Here is a 23,512-nt window from a genome sequence, read left to right on the forward strand (position 1 = left end):
TCTCGTTCCTAGTCATGTGATAACGATCTGAGCTGTCTGGCTGAAATGTGCAAATCATTTTGAGTGTGTGTGTGTGTGTGTGTGTGTGTGTGTGTGTGTGTTACCGTGCATGGAGTGCTTCTGTCCCGACAGCAGTTTGACCAGAGCCCAGAAGGCGTCTTCTTCGTTCATGTAGATCAGTAGCAGAGCTGTGATCTGACTCATGCCCTGGCAGTAACCCACCTCCTGCACACACACACACAGTGAAACACACACACACACACACACACACACACACACACACACACACACACACACACACACACACACACACACACACACACACACACACACACACACACACACACACACACACACACACACAGGGAAACACACACTAATCACTCAGAGGAGGAACAACAGGTTCCTAATGTTTAAATGTTTGCATTTAACTCAGTAAAGTTTTTAATCCTCCTGAATTTATGATTTTTTTCCAACCTGTTGTTTCTGATGCATCGTGATTGAGCTGAACATTGTCAATAATAACATGTTGTGATTAGATTATGATCTGTTGTCTTCAAATCACTTACAACAAATTACTTCTTGTTATTTAAACTGATGACACAGACGATGACCTCACCAAACATTTCCTCCTGCACATTCCTCATTTTTTAACGCAGGAGACAGATCCTCTCATAACAATCCCTCTGACATCAAGTGTGAATTTATGTGAAACAATAAAAAAAGCTCCTTCTCAGTGTTTGTAAAAAACGAGACACACAGACACACACGTGCTCAGATCCAGAACAATGGCGGAGACACAGTGACCTTTTCAGAGTGCGAGTGACTCACCGTGTTGTACATGGAGTAGGCAGTGAGGACGCTGAACAGAGCCTGCTGCCTGAGAACAGCAAACACAAAACACAATCAACACAAAGGCCTGCAAAACAAATCCACAGTTTACAGGCGAGGTTGTGAATCCCCGTCTCCTGCTTCAAACCCACGTGCGGTGAAGTGGCTGCACGTCAGACTCTCAAAGTGATGCACTAAATCCCCGTGTAAATATTTAAAGTGTGAGACTTGAGTCGTTGCTGGAGTTTCTTGTAATTATTCCAGAACAGCGTGTGGAAAAAAAACCAACAACATTACAGTGGTGCTAAAAACCAGTGGGAGCTTGATTTTACAAGACAAAACACTAAAGGTGATATGAAGTCTCTCGCTTCATTCAGGGCTGTAAAAATCTTATGTGCAGTTTCTTGCTGCTTCGTTTCTGTCGCGCTGCCCCTCTGCTCTATAATTTCCCTGAGATTGCGTGTCAGTCAAACAGTGGGAGGTCCTTTTTTCTCCCGAGTGAAGTGACGCATTTAGTTTTCCTAGAATAAAACGAACAAGAATCGTGATATGACGGTGATGTGTCATTTTTGAATAATCCTGCCTGGCAACACCATCTTGTCTCACGACCTTGAACAGTAATGTGGCGGTGGAACCTACTTGACATCGTAGCGGTTCATGAACATGATGTGGTCCCTGTACGTCCGGTTCACGTCCAGGTCAATTTGTCGGATGTCAGGGGAGACGCCTCTGGCTCGGGCTTTTAATTTCTATGTAGGACAGGAGATAAAAGTTAAGCTGTGTGAAAAGAACCGTTATATTGTTGTAAGGTGTCGAAAGCCTCATAAAAATTGTTCTCGTTATATTAAGGAATAAAAAATGTAATAGAAATATCATAGTAGAGTTTGTTAAAGTAGTTTTTTTACTCTGCTTCCTGCCTTCAACTCATAATTGCAATACTTCCACAGTAAACTGACGCCGGGGGAAACATTGATCTAGTTGCTGAACTTTCTAATGAGATCCAAAGTTTGTTTCTTTGCAGAACAACAAAAGAGTTACACACTAAAACACAATTAAGTTTCCACAGCCACGTCTCGCCAACAATAAAACAGGAGCTCAGTAAAATCAAATCAAGACGAGGTGCTGGCTGGCTCCCGTCTTAATGAGGCCGGTGCTGCGCTGGAGACGTTTTACAAACTGGTGCTGGCTCACAGAGGAGGACGCTGGGTACATACTTCGTAGAAGTCTTTCTTCTCCTCCTTTATTTTGGGGATATCGAGCAGCAGACACCACACCTCCCCTCGGAGCTGCAGGGGAATTCCCTTATAGACTCTCCTGACCAGCTGGAAGGAAGCACACAGCAGGAGGCCATTGTTAGAGACACGATCAAACAGGAGCACAACTCACAAACAGCCTGTACCTTCAGATCAAGGGAGAGGTTTGTTATCCAGGGTTTAGTCTGAAGCATCATCGGGCCTTTAATTAAATATCATCAAGGTGAACAATCCAGATGCACTCCACACACCGCTGGCTGTTGCCAACATGTTTTCAGGATCTAGAGCGACCCGTCAGCCGAGCCGCTCTCCCACTGTCACAGACACAAAGAGCGGGAATGTACTCGGCACTCTGCAGAAGCAAAGGGAAGGTGAACTATGACCATCTGGCTGGAGAGGGAGAGAGAGAGAGAGAGAGAGAGAGAGAGAGAGAGAGAGTGCTACGCATGCAGAACAGTCCAGAGTAAATCAGCGTCCACAAAGAGATATAAACTCGGTCGGACGGCGGGTGAGGAAGATTAAGTCTTAAAGCCTAAACTGCAGGAGCAGCAAAGCTAATCGCAGCAGTGAATCCTCCGCCTGCAGCGGTTAAAACCCGACCAGCCGGGACAGTTACACAGCAGACATGGGAGGTGTCTGTACATGTGTGTGTGTGTTTAAATGCTGGTGAAGGACGTTAACCAGAGAACACACACAAACCCATTCAGACTGGTGTCAGGATTGACTCGTGACAGATGGAGGTTTTGGTTTGAGGGTTAGAATAAGATAATCATAAGGGTTAGTCGGGTAGTTTTGATGGTTGAGGTTTTGGAAAGAGGCCGGAGAGCGATTTATGTCATCGTGTCGCCGTTGGTGAAATAAGTTTCTGTGTGTGTTAGTGGACAGTGTTCACAAAACTTCCCGAGTCTAGAATTAGCTGCTAACGGGTCGAATGAATACTTAGAGGTGTGTCAGCGATAACTTTAACTAAACCTAAAACTAGAACATCACTCAGTAGAGCTCAGACCTCCATCTAGGCCGAGCAGTCACCGTATGAAACCACATTTAAATTCAGTAGATCCACACAGAAAACAAAAACACACCCTCCTTGGTGAAGGTAATAAACACACAAAGCTGATCTCATGCAGATTCGGTAAACGTCCCTGAATCATTCCCACAACTCAAAACTGTTTCAGATGTTTTGCTGCATTAAGATAATGATGTGAAAAACAGAACGAGCAGAGAGAGACATGTTTTCAGCAGCGTGAGATGAAGAGTTGATGAAGAATCATAAATCAGCTCGTCTGTAACCTGAGTGAGTGCTGTGATGTTGTGTGTGTGTGTGTCATCTCAAGATTAATGACGATTATTGCTCGTGTGTGTGTGTGTGTGTGTGTCTGTGTGTGTGTGTGTTATCCACAGCCTCCTCCCTCCACACTTGGGACTCACTAGTTTCTCGTGCAACAGCCTTGTAATTAGGCTCTGATGAGGGAGTCAATGAGAGCATCTGTTGGGCTAATCATCCTCTGAGTGTGTGTGTGTCTGTGTGTGTGTGTGTGTCTCACATTTACATTTCAGTTTTAGTCCTTCGTTGTATTTACTGTTTTCACACGAGTCTCGTTGTTTTACAGATTTTAACGTAAAAAATACTATTAAATCGTCGCAGGTTTATTCCTCCACCCAGCCGTCAAGTTGTTTACGTCTTCTGTGAGGTCTCAGTGACCTTTGACCTTTGACCTTTGACCAGCAAACTAATTAGCTCATCCTTGAGTCCCTCGAGGTGTTGTTAAGATCCTGAAGACAGGAATGCTCCGGCCGCGGCTTCATGTATCTAGAAGGATACAAACAATTTCGAAAACAACCAACAAAAAGAACCCATTTTTATAATTTAATTCTTTTAAAATTGTGACTTTTCTTCTCAGGGATAAACTCAGACAAGTTGCATCTTCAACGACTGCAAACATTAAAAGGTGAAGCGTCTACAACCGCTCCGACTTCCTGTCACAACACCGCGAGGTTGAACATTGATGTTCCCGTTACAACCTTCAGCCAAATTCGTCATGTGCGTCTCACTCTTTTACGTCTGCTCGGCTCTCGAGTGTTTTCCTACTGCGGGCTAAACGTGCTCAGCAGCTGGCGAGAGAGGGAAACAGAACAACAGACACATCAAGCGTGACCCGTTTCCCTCGCCGAGCTGAAAGAACGCGAACGCGACTGGCGAAGATGAAGAGAAAAAGAGAATCCCTGAAGGAAGACGTGGACAGAGAGGAGGAGGAGGAGGAGAGGAGACGTGATGGAGAGAGAAGCTGAAACGCTCCAGTGTGTCCTTGGCTGTAAACAACAAAGAGGAGGCGATGCTCAAGAAGGAGTCTGACTGTGTCACGATAGAGTGACAACACAGTTTTAGTTTAACGTAAAATGTAGACATCAGTTTCTGTAAAATAAAAGTTTTCATATCAGTTTTGTCAGCAAACATGAACAGTTTGTTGGTGAAAGGTTCATATCGGCTGGTTTTAGTTAAATATTCCAGATCTTGCGCTGAGATAAATCCCAATTAAACTGAAATCATCCAATCATCTGTTTATACCATGAATATATGAACACTGCAAAGCGACAGTGAGAGACAGAGGGAGTTTGACAGCGGAGACGAGGACGAGCCGTGAAGACAAACAGAAAACAACAAGACCTTCACCTTCTCACTGTTCTTGTACTTGTCCCAGCTCTTCATCATCTTCAGCCATTTGCTGGTTCTCTCCACCTCCATGTGTTTTTGCTGCGGAGAAGAGGAAGTGACACGTTAACGATGAGCTTCCTGTCGGTCGGGCGCCGTGCGGCTGGATTCACGTCCAGAGGGAATCGCTGTCAGCTCAAAAGCAAAGTGACTTCAGAGTCTTCAAAGTCGTTTGAAGCTGCTCTAATTAAAACTTTCAGTCTCTTCACACTCTGGTGTTTTACATCAGTATCACATGAATTCATAATTGAGTCGAACGACGATGATGAGAAACATTTATTTAACATACTTTGGCCTGTGTCCCCTCTGCTAACATGGAGGAGACAGGCCTTAGGACCTATACTGCAGCCAGCCACCAGGGGGCAATCGAGACGCTTTCGGGAAGCTGTCATGTCCTCCATCTTTATTTACAGTAGATATATTAAATACTTTTAATTGAACTCACCTTCTCCTCCACCGAGTCGTAGGATGGAAGTTCGTTCTTACTGAGGAGAGAAGAAGAAAGTGACGGAATGAAAAAGAGGAAAAGGAGAGAATGAAGAATGAATCTCAGATTTATCTCTAAAGCTCCAGTTTATTTTTTCATGTAAACTAGTATCTCGGATGGAAAACAACAGGTCTCAGATCAGTGGGACGGTTTGTGTGAAGTTTCCCTCTCAGTTTATTTAATGTTCAAAGTCAGATTCCTTCGGGAAACAGCGATGAAACGAGCGTGAGTGAAATCTGGGGCGCTGCTCGTCTGACTGTTATCAGGAGGAGGGAACATCAGACATGTCATCGCTCACACAAACAGGAAACAGCAGATTAGACCTTCTTCAATCTTTGCTTCTGTTTATCTGCGAGAGACAAACTGAATATTCTGCTTTCATCTCCTGCACTGAAAACTACTTATACTTAAAACTACTACACGGAATACTAGTAGTATTTTAAATGGTTCTTCTAAAGGGAAGTATACAGTTGAACACAAAAAGATTATCGGTAAATCAATATTAACTTGGATTTAAATAGTTTATCTGCAAAATAAAGTTTGAAAGTTTGAGACTGAAGAGAAGATTAGAAGCAACAGATCTGTGAAACCTCGTAACCCTGAAAAGTAGGAGCAGACAACGGGTCCTCTTGGTTCTGCCTCCTCCTCTGGTCCATGTCCAGTCAGTGACCTTCACCCGAGGACACTTGTGTCCCTGTCTTCAACGATCACATAACCCCGAGGTTTCTTTCCCTCCTTCCACCCTCCCCCCTCATCTCTCCCTCCATCTTCCACCCACCGCCTATGGTCTGGCTCGCACCGCTCCACCCTGACACTGGTGCCTGTGATTGTGGCCAACCCGGCTGTTTCCTGCCTGCGTGTGCCAGACTATATATAACCCTCCAGCGCCGGGTTGTTTAAGAGGCTCGCAGCCTCTCGCCGGACTCATCCAGAACCACAAACACACAAACACACTCTTCTGTGAGCGACACTCGGCCTCACAGCCTGTCATCTTCTCCTCTTTTCCTCCAGTGTGGTGCTGCTGCTCACACTGGGCTTCTGCAGGTTATTCATTTACTTAACAGAAACAGACTGTGATGTTCTTACTGGACGAAGCCGAAGCGGTCGATGACTTTGTACAGGTGGAAGTTGGTGTCCTCCCAGGGCTCCACGGTGGCCTCCTTGCCCTGGAGATGACAAGAGACAAGGAAAAACCATTGACAACATTGAAACAGAAAATGTCTCGAATCCTGAGATCTGTGCACAGACGACACAGACTGAAGATGTCGGGTCCTTGGACGTGAACTGATTTGTGCTCGATGTCTTTCAAGTTTCCCTGGTCCCTGTTTTTGTCTGGTTTGATTTAAATTATTAGACAACAGCTCTCACAGGGGCTCACTCGGACATTATCCAGAGTTTTGATCCACAACTTTTGCTTTCTCACATACTGCACCTCCCTCTAAGTTCAGGAGAACATCTGGAGTTCAGTGCACGTCTGAAAGCAGCTCCAGAAAGAGTTGGAAGCTCGTTCCACCACAAACGAGAACAATCTAGACTGACTAATGTTCTGGGATCAGATTCTAACATGTAACGGAAATTTCTCAGTTAAATTATTAATCAACTGATGAGAAAAATAGCCGCGCCACTCGTCTGCAGTGATCATGTGGGTGATGCCGCTGAGCTAAAGTGGCCTCTGACTGAGCTCCTCATTACATGCCACCCACGTTCTTCAGGGGCAGAGGCTCATGTTGTGACTGGCTGCTCGATTACGGGGGGGCGGGGGGCCTCGACTCCGGCGCCCTTGGGAAAGTGTGTTGGCGTGAGAGTGCGTTTATGTGACACAAAGAAAGTGTGAGTGTGAGCAGCGATTAACAGGTGTGAAATGAACATTCAGACGTCCACCTGCGTCACCGTCTGACTCCAGGCCTCCTGAAAAAACAGATGAGATGAGAAAAGACCCACAGGTGAAGGAAGGATCATGCAGAGAAGAGGATGGAGAGAATATCAAAGAGAGAAGGAGCAACGAAAAAAGGAAATTAGAGCCTGAACAATTTCTGAAGGCCGAAAACTTTACAACTCCGGCTGTTATATTAAATCCCGGAGGATTCCTCAAGGTTTATTTATGCTCGATGTGAGATATGAATATGGAAAAGGACAGCGCCTGTTATCCGTAAAGAAATATCAACAATAACAAAACTTACTTTACTTAAAATGTAAACATAAAGGCTCATCTTTTCACATTGTTTATTCTGTAAAACCTGTAGATCCTATATAAAACATATAGAACCTATAGATCTGCCCCGATCTGCCCAGATGTGACATTAAGCTATTTGAACTGAATCAAAGATCCTGTTACAAACATCTGGATGTGAGGACACCTTCGTCTGAGAGTCTTTGAAAAAACAAGGAAACATCAGTGAACCTCAAACTCCACTGTGTGCAGCTCTACACATCTTAAAAATATTTTTCATGCGGCAGCACAGACGGAGAAGGTCGGTCTGACGTCCAGATGTGGAGGTGAACATATTCCAGAATTCACCTCCTCCTCCCTCGCCCCCACTGCTCCGCTCAGCAGAAAACACACAGTTAAATAAATAACTCTCTGAAGAATCCAAAGAGCTCAGTGTTTTATCCCAGCTCAGCCCATCTGTGTGCGTGTGCGTGTGCGTGTGCGTCCACAGAGTCGAGGGCACGGCATCATCATGGCCGACACATTTATCATTTCTCTCTCTGCTTAAAATCAATTTCAGGAGAAAATTGAAGCAGGACTCTCTGCTGCGCGGCGCTCGCTCTGTCACGCCTCCTGTGATTGTGTGTCACCAGCGGTCTGTGATGGACTGCACGGCTCAGTCATGTGTGCGTCCTCTCAGCGCCACTGTTCAGCATTTCTACAGTTTAATAATATAACCGCTGCCCATTCATATCCATAAACCCGAGGTTGTCCACAGTCCTTTGCTCGTGACCTTCAGTCATTTTTCAGCTCAGGATGTAAAACTGTTCTTTTCAGAGTCAAGCAAAAAAGATTTGAGAAAAGTCTGGAAAAATAAACTTGCAGAGCAAAATTAACGAGTTTATTTCCTTCCCTTAAATCATATTGTGACCTAGAAACACCACGTGACACTTTGTAGGGAACAACTCCTGATATTCAGAGTTTTTAAAAACACATTAAACTTATGAATGTTCCTAAATTCTGTGGGAGTTTTGGCAAAGTTCTCCTGAGACCATGAACGTCCGTGTCAAACAATTCATCCAACACTTTTATAATAATCAATGTCAGTTTGATTCAACCTCTGGGGACCATGTTTCTCTTCACCTATTTCATTTTTTTTGGCTACTGGCATATTTGAGTTTGGACCGAAGTGAACTGCTGAATTTTAAATTGTGCTATTGTTGATGTGCTGCCAAACAAGCAGGAGGATATTAAACCCCGGCTGCTGATTTACAATCAGTGGCTCGGATCCAGAACCACCAGCGTCAGTGGCGTCCGTGCAGCCGACAGCGGTCAGGCCTGCGCGGCTCAGTCACGTGGAAGGAAAACTAAACTTTCTGTTCTTTACTGCGAAGACGAGAAAAAACCCATTTTTTAATGTTCACTAATGAACGCTGGGAACAACGAGCGACGAGCGCGTGTGTGGTTGGCCTGATATCTGACTCCATTAACCCCCCCCCCCCCATCCCCGACAGCAACAATGACACTGATTTAGCTCTGATTGTGACTCATTCTGCCTCGCCACACACAAACACACACACACACAGACACACAAACACACACAGACACACACACACGAATGCACGCCTCCATCATCTCCCCTCCATGGTCTCTTCACTCTTAATGAGGCAGCTTGATTATGCAGCCTGCTGGACTAAATTAAAAAGACTAATTTACAAACCAAGCGTGGTGGGCTGGTCCGACTGATACCACTGGGCTGTGAAATAGAGGTGTCACTCAGGAGACACAGACACACACAGGCCCTCATTACTATAGAAAGACATGCACACACGCACGCGCACGCACGCACACACACACACACACACACACACACACACACACACAGCAGAGAAGCTACGGAGAGTTTATGTCTGACATCAGCGTACAGACGTTATTATAAACTCACAGATACGATCAGAGGATTAGAAGAGGATAAATAACAACAGAAGTCTGGAGATGAATCACAAAACTAAAAGTTCAACACGCTTTCATCTGTTGAAATGTTTTCCATTCACATCATTTAATATCGTAGACACACACGGACATTAAGGGACAATTTATAATGGGCGATGTTAAGGGAGCTTTTATTCTGCAGGTACATCTGACTGTAGAGCTGCAGGATCCAGATCTGACACTGCTACTCTTCTTCTTCTTCCTCTTCTCTAATTGAGTGTTTGTTCATTGAGGGAACTGTTGGGTTTCCCTGACTAAATCTCACTTTTAAAGACCGACATTGAAACGTGAGGATAAATAAAAGGTTAGGAGAGTTTGGAGTAGCACTTAACAAAGTGACATTTCTTTTTATGTGTTTAAAAACCTTTAATCTGATATCAATACATCTGTGATACTGCTGATAGCGGCTTTTTGTTTGAGTGTTTCATAAACGGGCACCTTTGGATCTCGGCCAAGTAAAATCACTTTGTGTCCACGACGGCACATTAACCTCTGATATTTACTCTAACGAATAAACACAAATCTTTTCGTGTTTACCTTCGCCTTCTTTCTAAACTTCTGTGTGAACTGTTCAGTGTGAGCGAGCACACGCTGCGAATCATCGAGGGAGCTACAAAATACGAAACGCTGTAATTTACATGTTAATGTCAGCTGAGCGTCCTCATCGCAGCCTTATGCACAATTTAGGATTTATGGTTAAAACCCGAAGGAGCAGATTCTGCACACAACACGCTGCTGTTATTGTGTTTCGCAGACAATAAAGCAGTGATTTATAGAGGCTTTAACCACAGAGTTATTAAGTCTGGTCTCAACAGGAGGGACTGACTGGAATCTGGTCATGAACAACCTCAAGAAAATAACTAAACAATTGTTTCAAGCTGCAACGCCACCAAACTTTCCCCAGGAGGAAGCCGGTTCTCTGCCGGCCGGAGGGAGCTTCTCAACGTACCTTGTCATATTTGGCGACGATACCAGCCCGCTCCTGGTCAAGTTTCACCGCCGCATCCTGGTCGGTATCAGACGCTGGAGAACGAACACGAGAGGGAGAAAAGAAGGAAAAATTAATGACAAGTTACAAATCAAAAGTTTACGAGCTGCGAGACGACAGTGACCATAGCCGATACCAATACTAGGTGGTAAAAATAATAATAAATAAATGGTCAACGATTCCTAAGATTAAAGCTAGATATTTTACAGTTACCATAAACTTTTTAAATGAGATATAAATAAAAAATAAAACACAAAGACAACGGAAAAACAAAGAACTTGAATTCAGGAAATAAACATGCAAATATAAACGCACATTCTGATTCTGAGCTGATATTTATCAGACTATTGTGTAATCACAGACTCGCTTTGTGTTTCTCCAGCTCTCCCTCGATGTGTCAGCGCCAGGAGCTGACGTGGAGAACGCACACGCACACACACACACACACACACACACACACACACACACACAGACACACACACTCTTTGCGTTGCAGTCTGACCTCAGCCTCAGAGAATAATGTGTGTTTCTGCCTGTGCTGATGAGAGGAGCTACTTTAAACTGGGAGCTGCTGTGACAGAGACTTGACGCTGCTTGAGGGTATATATATATATATATATATATGTGTGTATTTCTGTTGTTACACACAAACACACTATAACACACACACTTCTCGGAGCCTGAACGAAATCCGGCTTCAGTGCAAATCTGTTTTGATTCTTTGATAATCAAACTGTAATTTATTCCAGTTGATTTACTTTCATCTTTTACAGTCGATGATAACAACGTGGTTTTTATGGAGTGAGCTGAACTAAGCTCTATTCAGCCTTTTTCTGGTTTTAGTTATGCAATCTCAAAACATCACAGCAGTCACTTTAACAAAACTTTAAATTTAATAACACAATTTGGGATTTACATTGTGTATTTGTGTTGATTCTGAAATGAAAAAGGATGGGGTTGGGGTTTGGTTATCACAATTTTGTCATGGATGTGTCCGATTCAGTCTTGTTTTAAGGGTTGGGGGGGGGGGGGGGGGGGGGTTGTGACATTCATTCTGCACAGTGTATAGATTTGCAGCATTTATCTGAAACGACTTTGGCCTCCAACAACCTCCTGTGGTTCAGTCCCAGAGGTTATGTAATATATTCCCAGTTGCTTTCCCTTTGCCAGTTTTTTTAACAGGAAGTATTTGACTACAGTCATTCTCCCACTTCCTCTCTGGGTCTCAGGAGGGGTGTGTGTGTGTGTGTGTGTGTGTGTGTGTTCCACGGGAGGAACGGCTCTACTGGAATTCCAGAAAACGCTCCGGACAAACGCGCTCCTTATTGAGCCGGCTGGCGTTTTTATGACAGGATGGTGTGTGTTGGTGAAAGACGTGTGGCTGTGGGCTGCCAGGAGCACACACAGTGGGAGAAGTCGCTGTGGAGTGGGGGTGGGGGGGGGGGGGCGTCCATACCCACCAGGACAATCTGCCAGGGGCAAATAAACAAATACAGTAAAGCCCTTTTTCTGCTGGGAAGTCCGCCCCAGGAGGCCCCTGCGGTTCCCATAGCGAGCGCAGAGGAATTGGGGAGGAAATGAGGATTCAGTTTTTTCTTTGCACTTGACGCTCAGCTCGGATTCTGAGCTTCTTAAAGCCATATTAGTATTCCACTGGGGCCTGACTTAAGCTAAATGCAATTAGAGACATTTTCATGCTTCGAGGATCACATTGGCATCCGTGACGGGGACCGGGGGGGGGGGGCGTCCGTGTTTGTTTTTATTTGGGGCCGAGGAGCCCTCGCCGGACTTGAGGAGTCCAGGGAGTTTTACGGCCGATTGAAGAAGATGACCCAGAGTGACTGAAATAAACTTTAACGGCTCTGAAACATGTTGACGAGCAGGAACCCTCACAGAGACGTGACTGTATCCGTACACCACAGGTTAATGGTGGAGGACATTTTAACTAAAGGACACGAGCCCAAAACCCAGTATGAGAACAAATAAACAAATAAGCACAGGGTCAGTCGGTTATAAGACAAATAGGATCATGGAGCAGCATTGGCTTTTAAGTAGGAAGGTTTTTTCAAAAGTATTATGATTTGACACAGAAGGACCTAAACACCAAACAACACTACAGAAGCATTTCTTCTCAGGAGTTGGTGGAGACCAAAAATGAGGCAAAAAACTAATAATATTGGATTTCAAATCTGCCAATTTACCACAAAACCATCCCGACGTAAACGTTTGACACAGAATGACACTATATTCTCCAGAAAGTTGCCTCTTACAGTTGGTGAGGAAGTGAATCAGCCGCTCTCTCTTCGGAGAATTAACGCACAAAATGAAATGAAACGCTCGGATGAATCTGAGAAACACAGCGAATCACATGAAGTGGAAGTAGATTAAACAGATTCACCAACAAAAGTACATCTATGAGAAAAGGTTAATGGGTTTTGAGGGTGGATTATTATTTCTCCGCCTTTGTCGCTCGTCATGCTGCTTATCCTTCATTACAAGGCCACACACACACACGCACACACTCTCACACTCACACACACACACACACACACACACACACACACACACACACACACACACACACACACACACACACAGCAATGACTTTCCACCTCCTCCGCTCTCGGCTGCCAGTCGCTCTCCAGCGGTGAGGCTGATGCCAGCTCCAGCTAAGTGTCCCCGTCCTGCTGTGATTAAAATGTCTCTGTCCGTCACCCCCTCGCCTGGTCAGCTGGATGGACCCTGCACCCCCCCCCCCCTTCACTCCTCATGCTGCATTCAGGTCACGTGGGACTTTACTGTCACCACTTGGGGCTAGAGGTGTTGGATGTGATCACGTAGTGACGGACAAACTCATCTGAAACCGTCACGGTTACACGAAGAAATCAGGAAGTTAGGTGTAACTTCCCCTGCAGGTGACGAGAACAATGTTCTCACGTAGGAAGCTCACAATGTTTGTGAGGTTTTTTGATTTTCACGTTTTCACCTGTTTTAAAACACGTGACTTTGAAGGTAAAAGATTTTTTAAAAAACTGAAGAAACGTGAAGCTTCAGAGACGAGATTTAATTTCAGAATAAAATCTAAATCTGCTGGAGACCACCACATGTAACAGGAAGTGAAGTGGGGGTGTGACTGTGTGTTGGTCCATCATTATCACTGCTGTTTTAGAGACTATAGTGTTGGCAATGAACAACACGACAAGTGTAATCACAGCCTTTCCAGTTTCCTCCGCTGTAATGAGCCCTCTTTGTTTTTCATGTGAAGGAGCCGCCGCTCCCCCCCCCCCCCCCAAACATCTCTCATAGATGCTATCTGCTCAGAAAGAGGAATAATAATCATAATGATAATGGCGGTAATAATAGTGGAGAGGTCGCTCGGAGAAGAACTCATTTCCCGTCTTTTGTTCTTGCGTCGACGCTTCACTCGGTTCAGCTGAAGCCACAGTTCACGGTGCGGAAGTCAAAACATGGCCTGTATTCACACACGCAGAAAATCAAAGTGTCTGATTATTTAACTCTTTCTACTTTTAAATGAAGCTGAATTTGAATGTTTGGATTTTCAGAATAAACGAGCAGGACATTTGCATATCTGGAAGCTTTCAGTGTCATAAAGATGGACGACACACATCCCACTATCTAGAAATGGAAAATCCAGAATAGGAACGCTGCCAGAACTGTTCACACCAAACTGTGTCCTGACCTGAACACGTCTCCTGTGACCAATTGCAATAAGAACATACTTCTCTGCTCTACATGCAAATAAACACGTACGTGAATTATTATTATTAGATTACAGATGTGTCCGAAGTCACGTTGTGTGTAGAGAAGATAATAATCTACAAATACAGATCATTCACTGATCAATGACATATCTTATAGTATGATGGTTTCAAATTCGGACAGAACTCGAGTCATTCAAATACACAACTGTACATTCAACTATTTAAAGAACGCACAGTCAGTGAAGCTAATTCAAGTACAACTGAGACATGTAGCACCTTTCTATAAGAAGACACACACACAGACACACACAGACACACACACAGACACACACAGACACAGACAGACACACACACAGACACACACAGAGTGATGTCAGCTGCTCCACAACAAACAAGCGATGAGGCAACACTTCACTGTAAACTGCGACATGTCATTACTGCACTTCCAAAACATTCATCTCCCTGCGTCTGCGTCTCCGTCCTGACCCTCGACCACGGGAACATGACGTGACCTCACACACACGGCGGGTCAACCAGTAATCACAGACTCCATCAGTCGTCCTGATCCCAACGGGACTTTTACTGTGAAAATAATTAACTCCCACACCGTCTGCTCCCTGCTCCCTCTTTCTGACTGGTTTAAAACCACCAGGCTGAAGTTTTCATGGCTTCGCTATGTGCTAATGTGAGCAGGCTAATGTGCAGTATTTAAAAAGTGATGATGAGGCAGCAGCAGCAGACATTTCACACCACATCATTATCTATCATTAGCATTCTAATATTAGGGTATTACATTTAGATCATATTTAGAAGTCAGGTGATAAACGGATGAGTGGCTGTACTGGTCGGTCCCACTGGCCTCTGCACCACATCATTACAGTAAATATAACTGTGCGGTGAAATGTTAAAAATAAATCTTCAATGTTTTGCCCAAGGACACTTCAGCATGAGAACTGGTGGAGCTGAGGATCAAACCGCTGACATTGCCGTGAGTGGACCACCCGCTCTACCTCCCGAGCCACAGCGGCTCATTAAATCAAGAGACTGAAACTATTCCTGAAAACTGCTTTTAAAAGAAGTTTAAAGGATGTTGCAACACAAACACACTTCAACAAACCATTTAAATCAAATATAAAAATAAACCAGTTCAAACAAAAGTCACAATCAGTTCATTTTCTCATCACACGTCAGAGAATATATCGTCAAACCTAAATTAAACTTTCGATAAGTCCACCTCCTCAAGAGTCACTTCACCCGTTACCTCTTTTCCAGCCGTCCGGTGGATCCTCCAATCGCGTCAGAGCTTTAGTCCTCATCGGTCACAGTTCAACCAGGTCCAACACACTCGTAACACACAACCTGCGCAGCCTCATCCCACCACAGCCCTGCAGCCTCGAGGCAGAGAGGAACCGGGAGCCCGAGGCAAAGAGAAGTGAGATCAGAGGCGCTGCTGTCAACAATGCTGCTGTTTGTTGCTGTGGCCGCGACACGGGGAGGAGGCAGAGAGGCAGAGATCTGACTTCAGGAGCGAGTCAGTCCCACTCGCAACATTCCCCCACCCTGACACAACAACACAACAACACAACAAGCTCTGTTCAGCACATCAGAGACACGCACAGAGGCAGAACAGGGGGCATCGCTGTCTGCAGACGACCGACCAGGCTCAGGGAGGTTTTTTCCAAATGTCACAAAAGTAAAAAAATCTGTCAGAGGATTTCTCTGAAAAGGCGAAAAAAGAAACGCACTAGTGAGGGACTGATCTTCAGGAAAAGGAGTCGACCATTCAATGACGTGGTCGCTCAGAGGAAACGTGATTTTTTCTTTCTGTGGAGTTTCTTTGAAAACTTCTTTCTCGTGGAAGCAAGGGAGGAGAGAGAGAGAGAGAAGCTGAAGGGGGCAGACGATGACAGTTTGGTGATAAACAGTTTCCATTAAAACTTCATTATGAGACAGACGTGATGTAGCATGAAGGGTCTTGTGATGTGGCGTATCACAGATGGGGTGGGGGGGCTGCGATGAGCAACAGGCTCTCTCTCTCTCTCTCTCTCTCTCTCTCTCTCTCTCTCTCTCGTCATCTATCTCGCTGCTGCATCGGTACAGGAAATATCTGTGTTCGTCAGCGGAGAGTGAAGCGCTGTTATCACTTCTGAAGCTCCAGGGTCAAAGAGAGAAGAGAGGGTGGACATTTACTGCTCTCGAGCGTCACCGCCTTTTTCTGGAAGTCCACTTCATCCACGTCTGTATTTAGGCCTCATGACGCTGATTCATATCCAGACTCTCTAAACACCGGTGCTAATGGAGGCTTCGATTTCTCCTCGGTCTTTTAACGATGAACAAAACGTTCCTGCAGCCGATTCTCTATCTTCAGACACCAATGATGTTACTCTCAGCAGTTAAATACACATTTAGTGGCAGATTACATCAGCTGCAGCTAATTAACGTGTAGAGATGAGCGCACGATGCGATTTTTAGAAATAAATGAATCATAAATCACCCATGAAGGAAAATCAAAGCTCACGATTTACGTGCAGACTGTTTGTCAAAGAACAAAGCAGTCGTATCGTTCAAAGAGGCTAAAAGTGGGAACAGATCAGAAGCTGACGGAGCTAAATACAGAAACACGGCGTCTCGGGAGAGAAATAATCATGAGATCATCGTTCCCCCTCCTCGTCTTTTCAGATGCAGTTTAAAAATGTAGCTGCCGTTGAAATGATCTGTTCTTACTTTCAATTGTTTACTTTAAATGTAAAACACTGTGAGCTGCATTTTCCCCGACGACAGTATTAATATCTTCTGCAGTTACGACAGACGGTCACAGAAAGTGGAAAGAGTTTCTGTTCCCAAAAGTCCACGATCAACTTCCTCGCTGGTTAAAGTTGTGGTCTGAGGTCACTTCCTTCTTTTCAGAACCATTTGCTGCCGTTATTAATGCCACATTGATAAAACCCTGTCAAAGTTAAATTACAGAGTGAGGCTGATTTAAAGCACCATCCTCCACCAATATATATATAATATATAATATATATTTGATGGCTCTTGGTTCACACAGCCACGATTCCAGAGACTAATCTGATGAGGCTCTGACGTTAAGTTCGGTCCGGAGAGAGAAACACAGCTGATCGTCTCCCGGAGGCTGTTATCACCACATCATGACTGTCACCGGTTCGCCGTTTAAACAAGATGGGACATGTTGGGGAGGGACGCACTGAAAGATAAACACGTGCATTAACAACTTTCACTGCACAGCCACAGATCTGAGAAGTCAGGTTTCATGTTCGGACTCTGATAACCACTTTTTTATTTGTTACCTCCACCGAGGGGGAATATTTTCTATTCTAGTTTGTTTGTCTGTTTGTCGGATTGCTCAAAATAAACACAAGGGATTTCCATGGAGCGGTGACCGGGACATGACCCAAGAAAGAACCAGTTACATTTTGGAGCGTGAGACTCGCTGGTGTGTGTGTGTGTGTGTGTGTGTGTGTGTGTGTGTGTGTGTGTGTGTGTGTGTGTGTGTGTGTGTGTGTGTGTGTGCATCAGACTTTGGACTCACACGTCACGGTTCTTGTTAGTGGGACCGATTCATAGTTGGTAAAAATTTGAAAAAGAAAAAATACGGTGCTTGAACAGTGACGACGAGATCTCAAAGAAAATGTTATGAAGCTGCGGTGAAGGGAGAAGAAAACTCTGCATCGATTTCTGAGGAGCTGCAGATTCACTTGATGCATAATTTAAAAGGACTATAGGTGTGAAGCTGCAGGCAGGGATCAATACACTCTGCTACACATGACACGAGCAGAGAGAAATATAAAACAAGCCCAGATGTTCAAATGAGGCAGAGGCAGCTGAGGCAAAAACACAGCATTTTAAGATTAAACTCTGTTCTGCCACGAAGGCCGGCAGCGGCAGCATGAAGCGCACCGCAGCTTTGCCCTTTAGGGAGGACAGACGGGCAATTAGCCTGGCTGCTACAGTGTGGATGTCAGCAGGCAGCTTCCACCCAGCAGCCACTGGGGCCTGGACCGTCCGCCACCGCTCGCTCCTTCACTAACCGGCGTGCGGTTTTCCCTTCAACCTCCGGTCCACTCGTAGATATAAAACACACGCGTTCGAGAGCTCACACACCCACAGATGGTTCACGAGTTGGTATGCAAAACGGCAAGAAGTGAAGCTCCCGCCGCAGTTTGAAGCGCTTTTCCTCTCAGTCGGCGTCGAGCAGCGAGAGAGAGCGAGAGCGAGAGAGAAGAAGAAGTACGAGAGCTGCTGAATAATGCAGAGAGATACTGAGCCGTGGATGGTGCTGACCAGGAGGAGGCTGCAGTCTGGCAGCAGCAACACAGTCTTTGCTTTAGACTTGTTATAAATCCAAACCCGCTCCTCCTCCTCCTCCTTCTCCCCTCACAACAGCCACCAGATACAATCTGCTGCAGAGAAAAGCTCAAGTTTGCTCACGAGCAGTTTTAACCGCAGATCCTCCAGAGATTTGGTAAAAACTTCAAAGTGAGATTTCACACCCTGCAACTGCGACAACGACCGCCTTGAAACTTTAAACACCCATAAAGCAAGGCAGGAATCCGTTTTAGATTTAGGGTCAAAGGTCATTTATTGACCTCAGAAATACTTTAGCACTTGGAATTGTATTTTTCCTGAGATTTCAGCTACCTCCCATGGCCTTTAACGCACGTTTAAATCAAAGAAACACAACTATGCGTCATGGCCGTAGATAAAGATGGACGACCTTTGGGGTTGAAGTCTTTGCACAAGGATTTCCTGGTGTTTCTGGTCTATTTCTTTCTTCTCTCAGACAGAAATACATGCAGGCTGCAGGGTAAATCGTTAATGAGCACTCTGATACTATTTGTTAAGTCATGAGGTCCCTGGGCGATTCTACTCTGGTGTGAACTGGACAAACAGCTTTGAGTGAGGGTCCGAAGTCGAGGCCTCTGGGATCCTGCTTCTTTAAAAAATAAAAATATGATGCATGGCACAGTACAATTGCCACATTCACCCTGTGATATACATTTTCTTTCTTAAAAGGCAAATGAACTTCACACATGTTTTCCTTGTTGATCTTGGAAATTGAACCAGCAACCTTCAGGGGATAAGAAAAAAACAAAGAAATCGAAACCAATTCTAAATATATCCTGGGATCAATAGTGTGTGTCTTCCCTCTTCTATATGTTGACACAAGGAGGTCGGGATCAAACCGCCAACTGTGCAGCTAATGAAGACCCCCCCGCTGATCCGCGAGCGCTCCTAAATACCACCTGTAAATACCTGTGCACCTCCACGGCGTTAAAGAGAGGCGGTCAGGACCCGTCCAAGAGGATTAGAGAGAAGTAAAAGGGCATGAACGATACAGGAAATGATTTTTCAGCTTCACCCTCGTCATCAGCCTCACGCAATCAACATCTGCTAGCACCTTTCCTCCGGTCGTCAAACCTTCAGGTCCGCACAGCACTGCAGTGAGTGTGTGGATTTATGTGTGTGTGTTTGTGTGTGTGTGTGTGTGTGTGTGTCCTGTATCTGTTGGATGCCATCTCTAAATCTGCCTGCATTGATCCGAGCCAAGAGAAGAGCCAAGGTGAATTCCTCCGCAGGGCTGATGGACGGAGATAAAGACGGTGGCCAAATGGAAAGTGCGAATCGTTCCCGGGCAGTCGATAAAGCAGCTGCGAAGCTCTCTCTGTTTAAGTGTGTTTGCCTTTCGAGCTGATTACACACATTTACCGGCCTCGCAGTCGCGCTCACACACATACACACTTGTCGTCGAGTCCGCGCACTCGCAGCAGCGTCCGAGGAGCCGCAGTTTGAATTTGGAGGCAGAGCGCAGGTTGGTCACAAAGGTCGATAAATCATTGAAACATTTATTTAAAAGGCATTAGAGGATTTACTGTAGACAAACATGAACACTGACATATTGGCTGACCTGTTTATCACCCCCCCCCCCCCCCATTACTTCTATCATTCCTCAGATTCAGCTTTTTCAGTTTGACGCTTTTTGATGCTTCTTAGTTAGTAAGTAAAATAGCTGTGAGCAGTGATTCGATATAGGAGCCGTTCCAGACAGGAGACCAATCAGATAAAAGGAGCCTGAACAATTAAAGGAAGGTGATCGGATGTATGACTGGTATTTAACTGGTCCCAGTGGAAGCATTAGTAAAGAAGAGTGAGACGAGTTCATCACTGTTGCAGAATTTATGCCAAAGCTGGTGAGTCAATCATCGTATTAAAAAACGCAGTACATCAGGTCAGGAGTGTCGGTGACGCCGCTGGAGCGACTCCATTAAAGTGGTCACTGAGTCCGTGCATCAGCTCAAGGGGTTAAGTTGTTAATGTAACTTCGATCGGACTCATATGACCTCGTCCACCGCCCCAGGAATAGCATCTGCCTCCATCCATCATTCACCGACTCAAGACAAAAGCTATTTCTACCCCAAATTATCGACTTCCCGGTGGAGGTCACGCCGCAGAGCTTTTCTTGCGTGGTTTAATTTGTCCTGCATGAGGGCACGGGTGGGGTTAGTTGATAAATTAAAGCCGTTATCAAAGCCAGCTGGCACCAGACAGAAAGCATTTTCTACCTGAATAAAGTCCTTGTTGGCTCTTAGAGCAGGTACATTCAGCCTTGTTCACTGGCTTCTGGCTGCACAAATGTTTACATCACTGAGGGCTGAGACCTGGCACCACATGTAATAGATTACTTTTAAAGGGCCCGAATGAGGAAAAGGCCACTGTTTCCTGCACAAGCAACAATGAAGCTAACAAAGTCTGGATTTGAAAGAAGTCTTAAGAATATTTCAGGTATGACAAATCTGGAGAAAGTCCAGAAAAAGGAAGCAGAAGAACGCAGCAGATGGTTGTCCGGTTCAGACACGTTCACAAAAAGAAGAAAACGTCTTTCTAAATTGACATCTTCATAAGCCTCCTTTACGTGTATGGCTCCTCTTTTTCATTCTGAGAAATTTGTATTCCCCCAGTTTCACTTCCGGCAGGTATTAGAAACAAGCCTGTGAAAATGTCTGAAGTTCAGGGCATGCCTGAAAGCAGCTTAAGAGACTGAAAGGCAAATGAGAATGATCACTTGACTTTTGAATCAAGTTCAGAAAGATGATCCAGGTGAACTTGAGGATATGAGGAAACACAGCTGGGTACACTCCAGGCAAATCTAGCTGCACACAGACTTCACTAATAACTGGAAATGAAGGTACTTAGGATTAATTATCATCAATTATCATCGACGTTCTAATTATAAACACATTCTGGGTAAAAACCTGCAAGAGGCACAAATCTACCTGCCCATCAGGCCCCAGTAACGTTCACGCAAATCTGCTGCTTTTATTGTGACAAGCTTGAATGAACGTGTGGCTACGACAATAAAGACGTTGCTTGTTGGAAGCTGTCAGATGATGAACCAAGCAGGACACAGGACGAGAGGTCAGGGGTCACAGAGTGTCCCCATTACCACAGGCACCGTGCGTCATTATTCATCGCACACTAGAGGAAATGAAGCTGCAGGACACACACAGACACAGACACACACACCCATGTACAATCATGTCCCACAGCAACAGAGCTATTACAGGGGTGGCTCCAGGGGGACGTCCCTTCCACTCAGAGAAATGATACGAGCACAGCGAGACAGATAACCCCCATCATACGGAAAGGTTGCCAACTTTGCCTTTAATTTTCCTCAATTTCCCCACGTCACGTTTTTCTTCGAGTGCAGACCTTCAGAAAAGGTAGGAATTCTGCAGATAAGTCTCAGTAAATCTTCCAGAAACTGAATCCACTAAGGAAAAGCCTTGGATGCAGCATTTAGACAATAACAGGATGCCGACACTTGGGCTGACAGTGAACTAATGAAGTTGTTTCAGGTGGATTAACAGCCCCTGACATGGAGGTGAGGCAGCTTTCACCGGTAAGAACAGCACCAGACCTTCATTGAACCATATAACTGGCCAATAACCGGCTTTAATAAAGGTTTTGGTTGCTCCCTTCCATTTGTCTGACCTTCTTGCAAACATTCACAAGACTCATAAATCTGCTGGACTGCTGCCCTCTCCTCATATTGAGGTCTCAAATTGTATTAGATTTTGCAGAAAGATCATGTCCACGATAAAACAAGGACAAGGCTACCCATTAAATGTCTGTAATTTCTCTCAAATAGGTCAAATATTTGTACTGTGTCTGTTGAAATGACCGTAAGGACCAAACGGACACACCGGACATGCACACACCTCCGAATCTGACTGCTGCCCTGCGTCTGGAAGGCGACACCAGCTCCTTGACGATCTGTAGGACCTGCATCCTCACGGGGAGGCAGTGGTGGAGGCAGCCGCGGGTGCCACAGGGCAGGGGCAGCCCATCTTTGCCCTCTCGCCCTCCACCTCATCCGTCCCTGGCTCCTCCTCGGGACTCATCCACTAATCATCATCTGGACTCCCTGCGCCCGGGGCTCTTGGTTTTAACATCCCGAAACGAGAGGCGAGGAACCACAGATCAGATCCGGAGCGGGTTCCTCTATTCAAATGTTCATTCTCCACGTGCTTGCAAAACTCCACGGATGCTCTTTGCTGATATCTCTGTATGAAACAGCTGCTTCAAATCCTGCTTCTGGTCCGTATGAAACAGACGATAAATCTTAACTAATGGCAGCTGCTGAAAGTGGCGGCGCCGGCTCTTCTCAAACTGAGTGTGTTCATCTCCAGTGTGGTGTGTGTGTGTGGTGTCGCTCAGCTGGAGTGCTCTCACACACACTCTTCATTTGGCGGTCGGCAGCAGAGAAGCAGAACAGAGCAGTCCTCTCTCTCTCGCTCTTTGATTCTTGCCGTTTCTTCTTCCTCTGGCTCCCGCAGACAGACAAACCACCGGGTTGTTGTGGATCAGTAGACGCACAGCTGAGCGGTGATGATGCCTCTCAACTGCCCAACTCCCTCACCTTCTCCTTCTCCTCCTCTCTCATCCATCTCTATCTTCTCCCATCGCCCTCTCTCCGCTCTCCGTCCTGCGAAACGCTGGCTGCTGCGCTCGCTGTCCTCTCCTCGCATCCTTTAGATTCAAATTAATGAGCGCTTCCACTTACTCACCCACAGCATCTCCATCCCTCCCTTCCGCTCGCCGCTCTCCGGCACTCCTCCCCTCCTCCCTCTCTCCCCTTTTAAGTGTGTCACTTTCTGTCTCAGTCACTCATCCCCTTTTTCTTGAGTACATTTACAGCCAAGCCGAGAACATGAGCAGAATCTAAAGGGGTAAACGTAAGGTGTGTGTGTCTGTGTGTGTGTATGTGTGTGTGTGTGTGTTTCCCGGCAGCATCAGGACCACTTACATCCTCAGGCTACGCCCTCACACATTTTTTAAATTGTCTCTGTCTTCCCTCCCTC

At 45.4% G+C, this 23,512-nt stretch overlaps 1 protein-coding gene across 4 annotated transcripts in view; it reads right to left on the bottom strand.

Moving 5' to 3' along the window:
• usp6nl (USP6 N-terminal like) overlaps positions 1-23,512 on the bottom strand; it is a 50,759-nt gene that overhangs the window by 6,316 nt on the left and 20,931 nt on the right. For 2 of the 4 annotated variants that reach the window (XM_034577919.1, XM_034577918.1), the window contains 8 exons: positions 10,372-10,445; positions 6,368-6,447; positions 5,240-5,279; positions 4,756-4,836; positions 2,046-2,153; positions 1,471-1,580; positions 832-880; positions 105-225 (listed from right to left, as the gene is read on the bottom strand). In XM_034577919.1, the coding sequence (XP_034433810.1) occupies positions 105-225; positions 832-880; positions 1,471-1,580; positions 2,046-2,153; positions 4,756-4,836; positions 5,240-5,279; positions 6,368-6,447; positions 10,372-10,445 (663 nt within the window). Of the gene's footprint in view, positions 1-104; positions 226-831; positions 881-1,470; positions 1,581-2,045; positions 2,154-4,755; positions 4,837-5,239; positions 5,280-6,367; positions 6,448-10,371; positions 10,446-15,393; positions 15,693-22,369; positions 23,121-23,512 lie in introns of those variants that run through there. The other 2 variants (XM_034577915.1, XM_034577916.1) reach the window with 2 other exon arrangements.

The sequence above is a fragment of the Hippoglossus hippoglossus genome, chromosome 23 (assembly GCF_009819705.1).
Source record: "Hippoglossus hippoglossus isolate fHipHip1 chromosome 23, fHipHip1.pri, whole genome shotgun sequence".
NCBI lineage: Eukaryota > Metazoa > Chordata > Actinopteri > Pleuronectiformes > Pleuronectidae > Hippoglossus > Hippoglossus hippoglossus.